Below are 11783 nucleotides of genomic sequence, written 5' to 3' on the forward strand. Positions count from 1 at the left end.
ACACACACACTACTAGAATGTTGCCAAATGCCGAATTAGAGACAGAGTGATACTTCAGATCAATCAATATAGAGATGACAATGGGTTGTGCTTAACAGAGAGGGAAAACTACTCATAATCTAACTGGGAAAAGTCAAAAAGAAAATTCTGTGTTGGTTTTAGACCGTTTGTTTGTGTTTATTTGAATGTCATTTTATGCTGGGGCAGCAGAGATTGCAAAAATATGGCCCTGATTCAGCATGTAGACAACAGAGAGTAAACAGACACAACCACAAAACACAATACAGGATTACATCTAGTGCTACAATTTTCTGAGGAGCCCTGGTGGCATGGTGGTTACACGTTGGGCTGCTAACCATAAGGGCAGCCGTTTGAAACCACCAGCTGCTTTCCAAGAGAAAGAGAGGGCTTTCTACTCCTCTAAAGATCTTCAGAAACAGGAAGCTCTATGCTGTCCTGTAGACTCACCATGAGTGGGTATCAGCTCAATGGCAGTGAATTTGGTTTGACCTGGAGGATTTTCTGGGTGCTCCAGAAGTTAAAAATACTCACTACATAACCAAAAGATTGGACGGTTGGGTCTACTGAGTGGTGAGTTGGAAGAAAGGCCTTGATGTTCCACTCCTGTAAAATCAGTCACTGCAAAGCTCTGGTTCTACTCTGACACACACACATGGGTCTCTACTTGGTCATCAACTTTAACCATATATACTCGAGTATAAGCTGACTCAATTATCAGCTGAGGCACCTAGTTTTACCACAAAAACTGCATTAAAATGTGCTGAAAAACAGCTTATACATGAGTATATACGGTATTTAAATCCCGGCTCTACTACTTCATCAGCTAGCTGACCTCAGCTGAGCATGTGAATGTTCCTCCTCAGTTGTTACATTTGCAGAGTAAGAGCCTTACAGTCCTAGTACCCACCCCACAGGGCAGACGAGGACGTGAGGAGATACTGTGTTCGCAGCCTGATTCTTCTTGTATGACAAGCACTCATAAAAGATGAGCCATTTTAAGGAGCCAGAAGTTTTGGACTCTGATTTCTTAGGCATCCTGTATCCTGTGGCCTATCAACCTATGCTCTTAACTTCCTGCACCCCTGGCAGTGTGTGCCTTGTTCACTCGGATGGCAATTACGACTTTCACGTGTACTGATTGGTGAATCTGCTTCTCCCAAGAGCGTGATCTTCTGAAAAGCAGGGAGGCTTCAACCTGGCACGCTCAGCTCTTAGCACATTGCCTGACATAGCCTCGATGCTACTTAACTATTAGATAAAGATGAAAATAAACTAATCAACCCATTGATCGCTAGTGCTGTAAGGAGTTTTAACTCCAAACTGCATCATGGGAAGTTTTTATAAATGTACATCACAAAAGTAGTTAGAGGCTCACTGTAAGGTGATCTGAAACTTCTTCCTCTAAAAATCTTTGAAGATGACATTTATTGATTGATTGATTTAAAATCATTTTATTGGGGGTTCGTACAACTCTTATCACAATCCATAATGACATTTATTGATGCCAGTGATGGCTACATCTCTCGAGTGTCCTTCTAGTTCCAAGAATTTACAACAATAATAAAGATTAAATGGTAGAAAGTAAAGAAATTACTAATATACAGTTTATTTAGTGCTGACTGTGTTTTTGCACATAGTATTTTATATCTCCTTCATAGTAACCCAAGTATGTGCCATTATATTCATTTTATAGGAGAGAAACCGCTGTTCAGCAGTAACAGCAAAACTAGTCCATTTGATCAAGTTCATGGTAGTACATAGTTTTTGTTTTGCTTTCTTGAAATCCTGAAGCTGGCATAAAGAGTCATCTCTATCTCTTGGTAAACAAGTAGTTAAACAATAAACAAACAGAATTTCAAGAACATGTTAAAATAAGGGAGGGGGTGGGGGGAGGGGAGGGCGGGAATGAGCTAATATCAAGAGCTCAAGTAGAAAGAAAAGGCTTTGAAAATGATGATGGTAACATATGTACAAACGTGCTTGACACAATAGATGGATGTGTGAATTGTGATTTAAGAGCTGTAAGAGCCCCCAATAAAATAATTTTTTTTCTAATGGGGAAAAAAATAAGGTCTTCCAAATGGGAACTAGCATATTTCTGAGCCCTGGGTATTTTTTTTTCCTTGCAGTTTTGTAAAAAGTCATTTTGATAAAAATGTAATTAAATAAAAAGTCATTTTGATAATATTTGTTGGCTTGCACTCTGAGTTTCTCAGCTGCCCCATTCAGTTGCATAACTCCAGTTCGGCCTTTCCATCAATTCACTGATTTATCGGTTTCTTTTCCAGAAAACCGTGGACTGCATGACAACGATGTCAGTGCCTTCCACCCTGGTTAAATGTTTGTATCTGTTTTTTGACCTTCCACATGTGCCTGAGGCAGTTGGAGGTGCACAGAATGAGCTACCTCTAGCAGAGCGACGAGGACTGCTCCAGAAAGTTTTTGTACAGGTGAGGAGGGTGCCTCTGGCCTGGCCCACCGCTCTCTGTCGAGGGAAATGGTTACTCTCTGGAATAGAGGGTCTGTCTACTGCAGTGATTCTCAACCTTTCCAGTGCCGCAACCATTTCATACAGTTCTTCATGTGGGGGTGACCCCCAAGCATAACATTATTTTCATTGCTACTTTATCACTGTCATTTTGCTACTGTTATGAATCAGACGACCCCTGTGAAAGGTCATTCGTCCCAAAGGACTCGCAACCCGCAGGTTGAGAACAGCTGCTCTGTTGCGTTTTCTGCAGGATTTCACTTTGTCAGCGTGACTGTCCCAGGTAACTGTCACCGTTCTGTGAATCGGCCCCTTGATGCTCAGACAAATCTGAGTGAGGCATTAGCAAGCGTGCTTCTCGGAACAGATTTACTTAATAAGCTTTCCTGTGCTATGTCAACAACATCTCTAAAACAATCAAGGAAGGGAGACTTACTCATTGATAATCAGCCTCATTTACATTAGATGTTTTATGTCAGGGAAATTTCAAAGTTATTATTTACAGATGCTGTGTAACCTGTTAACTTTGAACTCATAAACTAGTGTCTTTTTGTAGCTGCTGTCACCTCCCCTCTCCTATGCCTATAGAGCCCCTTCCCCTCAGTCCTCCATTCTTCTCTCACTGAACAGACCTTTGTTAGCTACTTGGGAACTATAGCACCGTGATCATAGCCTCTCTAAGGAAAAGAAAACATTTTCAAGACAAGCCATCTATAGCACTTACAGTCCAAGCCCAACTCTGGGGCCTAGTTGAACATGAAAACCACTTGTCTGAGGCTTACTGGGCCCACATTGACAAGTGGGACCCCCAAGACTGTGGCTACTAGGCAGTCCTTCCAGTCTGGAACTGAGCTCACCCTGGTGTTAGAATAATCAACCACTTAAGATCAGAAGGGCAGCGTTTCCTTAAAGACGACGTTCCGAGAGTTGGGAGAGAAGGAGGAAAGGAGACAGAAGCACAGGGCGGAAGCAGGGTAAGTGATGGTACCTCGGGGAGATTGCAGTGAATGCCACATAACAAGATGTATATGAGTGGTTCAATATGAGCCTGGTGATCTGCTCTGTAAATCTTCAACTAATTCATAATAATTTTTTTAATATATATTCCATCCTCTTGGGTGGGAGTGGGTGTGGGGGCGCACTTGTTTGACTAGATCTGAGTGTGTGAAGTTTTTTAACCTACGATGCTGATTTCTATAAAATAGAGAAAATGATATTTACTTAAAGGGTTCTTATGAAGATTAAATAAAATATGTGAAGTTTTGGCTCTGCTTAATACAAAGTCTAAGCCCTCTGCTCTCATGCTGATTCAGACTAATAGTAACCCTCTCTTGGGCTTCTGAGACTAAATCTTTATAGGAGCAGACAGCCTCATCTTTCTCTCAAGGAACAACTAGTGAGTTTGAACCACCAACCTTGCAGTTAGTAACTAAACACCCAACCTACACAAGGACTTCTTGTACATAGCAGACCTTAAATAAAAGTAGCTTTTCTGCTGCCTGTACAACAGCATCACCACTACCCTTCCATCACAGGAGGAGGGAGAGAGAATCGAATGGATGGCCCTCCGCAGTACCTTGAGGTAGAACTGGATACAAATGATGGCATGTTCGCCTCATGATACTGGTGCCTTCTATTTCCGTTTTTAATGCCTAAATTAGCATAGGAAATTTTTTTAAAAAATTCATTCTCCCATCCCCTGAATTTGGAAACAGTGAGTGCTAACTTTCAAATAATGTGGCATGTTAATATTAGCATATTTAAATTGTGGAATACTAAAGCCAAAAGGGTCATTTCAATGTAATTCTTCACTTTTTTGTTGTGGAACGTGGTGTCCAGGTGTGTGATCTACCATAGGTGAGTGGCCATGATTAAAACCCAAGTGTCCTGACTCCTACCTAACCCAGAGCCCCCTTTAGTGCCTCCCCTCCTTGATTTAATTCCCCAGCACCTGCTAGCCATTACTTTTTACCACTTTGTCAAGGAACCAGTTTAGACAAACATATTACATATTTTCAGAGCACTGAGCTTGTGATGGATGAAAACCCTCTGTCTGTGTCAGGTGACAGATGGCTTTCTGAGACCTTCGCAGGTGGTCATACTTACAGGCATTCGACTTTGTCCCTTCAGTTGATTTGACCACTTACTGCACTGCCACCTTGGCTTGACTGCCACAGAGTCCTCACAGATACCAGTGGCTCATCCAGGGGCAGAGGAGGGACAGGGGGTACACTTTCAGTGTCCCCTCCTATAAAAAGAAAAGGTTCAATTGGTTCATGTGCCAGCATGCCTTTGCCTCGAAAGATTGCAGTACCAGTTACGTAAGTGCCAGCAAATTTGAGGAATCCTTGAATCTAGCTCATTAGGAGTATGCATTTGATTTCGAGAAAAGCATTTTATTTTATTAAATTTTCAACTCTCCACCCACATAGATAGGAGTAAGGTCAGAACTGACAAAAGTATAACGGACCATGCAGTGTTCAGAGCATATGCCATCCTGTACCACTTGTGTGTACATTTGCAGCAGAGACACATGTCACAAAGCAATGGGTATTCAATAGGTTTTCCAAGCTTTTATTTTTTTAAGGTCATTTTATTGGGAGCTCTTACAGCTCTTATAACAATCCATACATCAATTATATTGAGCATATTTGTACATACATTGCCATCATTATTTTCTAAGCATTTACATTCCATTTAAGTCCTTGGTATCAGCTCTTTCTACCCTCCCTACCTTCCTCCCTCCCTTGTGACCCCTTGATAAATTATTATTATTTTCATATCTTACACCAACCACTGTCTTCCTTCCCCCAAGGTTTCTTCCTCCCATGTTTCCCAACCTTCCCCCTACCCTCCTGGTATCACTACTCCCATTTTCTGTTCCTGAGGGGCTTATCTGACCTGGATTCTGTGTGTCATGAGCACTTATCTCTTATCTGTGCCCATGCTCCGGTCTAGCTCGAAGCGAAAGGCAGGGCTGGGGTCATGATGTTGGGAGGCCAGGAAGCCTCAAGGAACCAGAGGAATATTGTGAGTTTCATTGGTGTCATACTTTACCCTGGTTGACTCATCCCTTCCTTGTGACCCTTCTGTGAGGAGATGTCCTATTATCTACAGATGGATTTTGGGTCTCTGCTCCAGTCCCCTTCATTCTCAACAATATGTTTTGTTTATTTTTTGTTTTGGGTCTTCTGATGCCTGTTACTGGATCCCATTGGCACCTCAGGATCACACAAGCTGGTGTGCTTCTTCCGTGTGGTCTTCTTGCTTCTCTGTGAGATGGCTGCCTGTTTAACTTCAAGCCTTTAAGATCCCAGATGTTCTATCTTTTGATAGCTGGGCACCATCAGCTTTCTTCACCACAAATTGCTTGTGCACCCATTTTGTCTTCAGAGATGGTGCGGGGAGGGTGAGCATCACAGAACTGCCAGTTTGTTAGAACGTGTTCTTGCATTGAGGGAGGGCTTGAGCAGAGGCCCAAAGTCCATCCACTTCCTCAATGTATTGCCATATAAATATATGTGCCTATGCCAATACCTCTATTTTTATGAATTAATATTTTACATAATTCCACACCTATGTTTATACCTCTATCCATAGCTTTGCTTCCTAGATCTTTCCTCTGTTTCCTATTACCTTCCTCCTTTCCTACCTTCCCACTTGCCCTTTTTCTGCCTCTTAGTAATTCCTCTCCACTAGACTTATGTTGCTCCAGCACCCCCAGGATCTCTGTGTCCTTGTCCTCCTCGTTGTTGATTTTAATTCCTTAATTGTTCCCTTGTCTATGAAGTCGTTGGCTCACTGCCCCCTCACCCACCTCCTCCTCCCTCTAAGCCCCTCTGGAACCTTCGGTCCCCTTGCTTTCTCCTTAGGCTTGCTTCCCATGCCTATCTTATATCGGTAGGCAAACCAACAACAATGGAGACAATACAAAAAGGAAAAAAAATTGAATAAAAAGGCGGGGGGAAGAAATAGAAAAAATACATATAATAATAATAATAATAATAATAACTAGCAAAAAAACACCCCGAAATGGCATAGATAATACCAGGTCTGTCTGCTGACCTTTATGACTATCTCCCTACTGGGCCTGGGGGTTCTGGGAACTGCCCCTCCTAGCCTGAAGTCTATTAATTGGGGGCTCCCCAGGGGCTTTGTGGCTTTGCTCTGCTCCCTTGGCTGGTCTGTTATGTTACCTTCTTGGTTCACCCCGCTGTGGGGGATTCGGACTGGACTCACTCCCTGCCATGTGTCCCCAGTGTGGTCCTCTGTTGAGGTTTGCTCCAGCGAGCAGTCATCATAGCTCGAGCTGTTGTCGGCCCTACAGTCCTCTCTGTGCCTTAGCAGCTCCGTGCAGGGACGTTGTCCTCAGGGCTTGGTGTGCCGCTGTGGGGTCTAGTCCCTCCCTCTCTCTTCCTTCTTGGTTTGCTTCTGTGTGGGTGTGGCGGGCTGGCCCCTCTCCCTACCCTGTAGGTTTAGTGTTGTCCTCTGTAGCACATACTTCTGAGGAGGGGGTCAGTTTGGCTCTGATTGGGGCCAGCCCTGTAGCCCACTCTGTTCATGAGTAGCTCCATGTGGTTGCATTGTCCTCAAGGTTTTGTGCACCATGGTGGGGTCTGCATCACATTCCCCATTCTGTGGAGACATAACCAATACTCTCCCCCTGGGTGGGTTAGAACCCTGCTCCCCCCTGTTATGTTCTTAAGCCACTGAATCTCTATATGCATTTTTAAATTTCCTGATATTATAGTGTTGTGTCTCTGAATTCCTTTTTTAAAATTATTTTCTTGGGGGTTCTAATAGGTCTTATCACAATCCATACATACATCCATTGTCCCAAGCACATTTGTACACATGTTGTCATCATCATTTTCAAAATAGTTTCTTTCTACTTGAGCCCTTGGTATCAGCTCCTTTTTTTCTACCCTCCCTCCCTCCCTCATGAACCCTTGATAAATTATAATTTATTATTATTTTCATATCTTACATTGTCCACTGTCTCTCTTCACCCACTTTTCTGGGAAGTATTATATGTTGATCATTATGATTGGTTCCCCCTTTCTCCCCCCACCTTTCCCCTACCCTCCTGATGTCGCTACTTTCATTATTGGTCCTGAGGGGTTTATTCAATATTCTGTGTTGCGAGCTCTTATCTGTACTAGTGTATATGCTTTGCTATCTAACTGGATTTGTAAGGTAGAATTGGGGTCATGATACTGGGGGGAAGAAGCATTAAAGAAACGTTGTATGTTTCGTGCGTGCTATGCTGCACCCTGGCTGAATCATTCCTTCCTTGTGACCCTTCTGTGAGGGAATGAACAATTGTCTATAGATGGGCTTTAGGTCATCACTCTGACACCCATAATTTGCATTAATATATTTGTTTGTTTGGGGTCTTCTGATGCATGATACCTGATCTCATCAACCCTTCATGATCACACAGGTTGGTGTGCTTCTTCCCTGTGGGCTTTGTTGCTTCCCTGCTAGAAGACTGCTTGTTTATGTTCAAGTCTTTAGGAGCCCAGACACTATATCTTTTGTTAGCCGGGCACCATCAGCTTTCTGCATCATATTAGCTTATGCACCCATTTTGTTTCCAGTGATCATGTCAGGAAGGTATCACAGAATGCTGGGTTATTAGAACAAAGTATTCTTGCATCCTACACCCTCCTTGCCACCAATTTTAGATCGCTTGTTGTTTTCTTGTCCCTGGGATTGTTGACACACTTCTTTTGCCTAGCCTCCCCCCCTGCAGTGCCACCCGCCCCACCAACTATGAGTCCAGTTGTTTATCCTCAGGATTGTTTACCCTGCCTATCTTATCTAGATAGACATACAGAGGCAATAATCACAAAAACTAGACAAAGGGGAAAAAAACCATAAAAAAAGAAAAGCCTATAAATAGTTCCGGGTCTGTTTTTTGACCTTTAGGAGTGTTTTCTGGTTGGTGTCTCTGAATTCTTAACCCTTTTCCCCCTACCCTTTCCTGATACCTGGCAGTTACAAATTAGAAAGATCTTATGTGTAACCAAGTTCATATACTTTGGGGAATAGGAAAAGAAAGAATTAGTTTTCTGAGAGATGGCATGTATGTGAGGGTAAGTCAAAAAGTATTGCTACAGGGCTCTATTTCAGACATGCATGAGCCAATACCTAATAAAAGGTGTTTGAACATGTCAGTGTGATTGGGGCATGGCTGCAGACAAGTTTTCCCAGTAATGCACTGGCCTTACCACATCAGGGTTTCCTTTTTTAAAAGGGCATACTGTACCTTGGCTGTGAGGAAATGATTTTGAGCTCATGGGTAATAGCAGGTTTTTAAGAAAACGCAATTGGACATCTTCACTAATCATAGACGCTTTGCAACAAGTTTTCAGGTATGCAGTCACACGAAGTTTTTAAATGGCCCCTGCGTTTTATTGAAGGTTGCAAAGATGAGCCAAGGAAGGAAGATAATCGCAATGACAAATGAAGAAATTGTGACTAAAATTCAGAAACTGGGGAAAGACCATCTATCAATGTTGATACAATAGCTACTGAAATTAAGATCTCATCTGGTTCGACGTTTACAATTATAGGCCTTCCGTTCAATTGGGTCCCCAAAAGTGTTGCACAAAAACTCAGCTCACTCTTCACGTTTTAAAGCAAACTCACGGCTCCTGACGGGAGTTGTATTGGGCAAATCATCACTGGGGACAAGTCTCGGGTTGACCCATGAACTCTCACTGAAAGGTGCAGTCCAAATGGTGACTTCTGAGGGCAGGGGGTCCATCGGTCAGTTCAGCTCAAGGCGGAGAAGTGAGTTCAGTTTGTAGAGGCTTTTTGAGGTCCCAAAGGGGCAATCTTGACACATTTTTTCGAGAGACGCAGGTTCCTTATGGGCTGACGACGGGCATGATTTAAGAGAACAGAAAGCTGCGCTGTCACTTGAAGGCCTGCAAAGGTTACCCGAGGATGTTTCGGATTTTCAGTCATGGCACTCACATGCTTCTTCTAGAACAGTAAGCGCTGCCCTATACAGGTCTCATTGGAAGCCTTGCCCGGTCCAACCCACGGGCTCCGTTTTGCCCTGACTTCAGACTTTTTGTTTTGTTCCTAAACTCAAAGAAAACGGACCCATGGGAGCACGACTGGAGTCCCCTGAGGATGTCAACGGTGCTGTTTTGTGTGGTGTCAAAGGAAGCACACAGTATTCCAGGGAAGGCTTACAGCGATGGAAGCACGCCTTCGGATTTGTAGATGTAGATGAAAGATACCTTGAGAAACAACAGCTTCACCACGTGATGTTTCTGTTTATTTAATAGAAGTTTCCATAATTCTGTATTAATACTTTTTTAACCAACGCCTGTATTTCAAGTACACTGATATTTACTTAGCAGTTTCTCCAACCGATGTTGAAATTCTCCATATTCACAAAGCCCCCCCCCCCTTTTTGGTAAGGGTAGTACATTTATCTCATAAATTATCATTATTATATATGTGTTTTAAAAATAATGTAGGTGAAAAAATATAGCACAGACCAGGAGCGTTAACTTTTCCCAACTCAAAGTTGGGATGAGAAGGAAGAATCATTGAGCACAGAAACCAGCAAGTAAATTCACCAAGTAGCAGCCACAGGGGAGAATTGCTCATGCCATCCTTGTGAGATTTTTGGCAATGGACAAAAGGATCTTTTAAAATTGATGTTTCATATTATGATTTTCTTTCTATTTGATTGGAAAATTCAACGAATCTGAAAAGATCTTTAAAAGATTTATTTTTGGTTTTACCCCTCTTCATATTCCTTCCTTAGAGAAGATATTACCTTCCACAGTGGGGAACTGGGAGCTCTGGTGGGTAGTGGCATATATGTGGAGCTGTAACCACAAGGTCGAATCCACCAGCTGCTCCACAGGAGGAAGAGGAGGCCATCCACTTCTGCAAAGATCTAAAGTCTCAGAAACCCAAAGGGGTAGTTCTCAGTCCCATAGAGTGGCTATGAGTCAGAATTGACCTGATGGCACGTGATCTTAAAAAACTGAGACCTAAAATGTTGACCTTAACTGTTGGTCTCATTCCAGGCCAGGCATGCAAAAAACACCTTGGTGAATACTGGGCGGTAGACTTAGATTATTTGTTCTTAAAATAAGGTATCATTTTGTCTTTGTAATGTACTTCTGAATACAGATGTCTTTTCTACCTTTGAATGTTTCAATAATATTCAGATGTAATCCTTTGCCGAAGGAGTCTCTGTTTGGTGCAAATGGTGCTGAGCTAGCCAAAAGGTTAGCGGTTTGAGCCCACCCAGAGACTCCTCAGAAGACACCCTGGTGATCTGCTCCTAAAAGGTCACCCACCCCCAGGGGGAAAATCCCTGTGGAGCAGTTTTCCTCTGCCCACACGAGGTTACCAAGAGTCAGAATTGACTGGATGACCACTGAAAATAGCAGTCCATTCATACCGACCTCCTTTCCCCAATTATTCATGTACTGATCTATGTTTTGGTTTTTGTGTGTTCTAGATCTTAGTGAAACTGTGCAGTTTCGTTTCTCCGGCGGAGGAGCTGGCTCAGAAAGATGATCTCCAGCTTTTATTCAGTGCAATAACCTCTTGGTGCCCTCCCTACAACCTGCCTTGGCGGAAGAGTGCCGGAGAAGTCCTTATGACCATATCCCGTCATGGTCTTAGTGTCAATGTAGTGAAGTATATTCATGGTGAGCATCTCTTTGGGGCTTCATCGTCATTGTTCTGAATCTCTTCTCTCCTTTTCCTCGTGGGATGACAGATTTCTGTTAAGCTCTCAGGTCTCAAAGAGTCTCTTTTAAATTAAATAATAAATTTGCCAGGAAAACAGTGATCGACTTATTGGTTTGAGAATTATTTAATTTAATGTTATTGTTTTTTTATGAATAGTTTGGGACGTCATCCAAATATCATGCAATTTGATCATTCAATGTCATCAGCTACTCCAAGGAAGAAAGATGGGGCTGTCAGCTTAAAAAAAAAAAATGTTCAGCCTTGGAAACAATGTTGGGCAGTTCTATTCTGTCCTAGAGGGTGATTGTGAGAATGGATGATCATGGGTGGGTTTCATGCTGGGACATTTCAATGGTAAGAAGTTCTCATAAGTTCCAAATGATGTGTATCTATAAAAATTGTAATAATCTAGTTAGGCTACAAATGTGCAATTGGGCAATATTTTCAATTCTGTGCCATATCCTATTCCCCTCCCCCTTTTTTCTACTGAAAAAAGGAATATTTTTTAGATGCTATAGTTTAAAGTCTTTAAGAAGAT

The 11783-nt window shown here is 42.5% G+C and overlaps 1 protein-coding gene across 1 annotated transcript in view; it reads left to right on the forward strand.

Moving 5' to 3' along the window:
* The window catches only part of WDFY3 (WD repeat and FYVE domain containing 3), a 242492-nt gene that overhangs the window by 79217 nt on the left and 151492 nt on the right, over nt 1–11783 (forward strand). The window contains exons 5-6 of the mRNA XM_045284341.1: nt 2310–2471; nt 11010–11202. Of these exons, the coding sequence (XP_045140276.1) occupies nt 2310–2471; nt 11010–11202 (355 nt within the window). The remainder of the gene's footprint in view (nt 1–2309; nt 2472–11009; nt 11203–11783) is intronic.

Source organism: Echinops telfairi, unplaced genomic scaffold (assembly GCF_000313985.2).
Source record: "Echinops telfairi isolate 266 unplaced genomic scaffold, ASM31398v2 ScPeMD7_7468;HRSCAF=8506_0, whole genome shotgun sequence".
In the NCBI taxonomy this organism is placed as follows: Eukaryota; Metazoa; Chordata; class Mammalia; order Afrosoricida; family Tenrecidae; genus Echinops; species Echinops telfairi.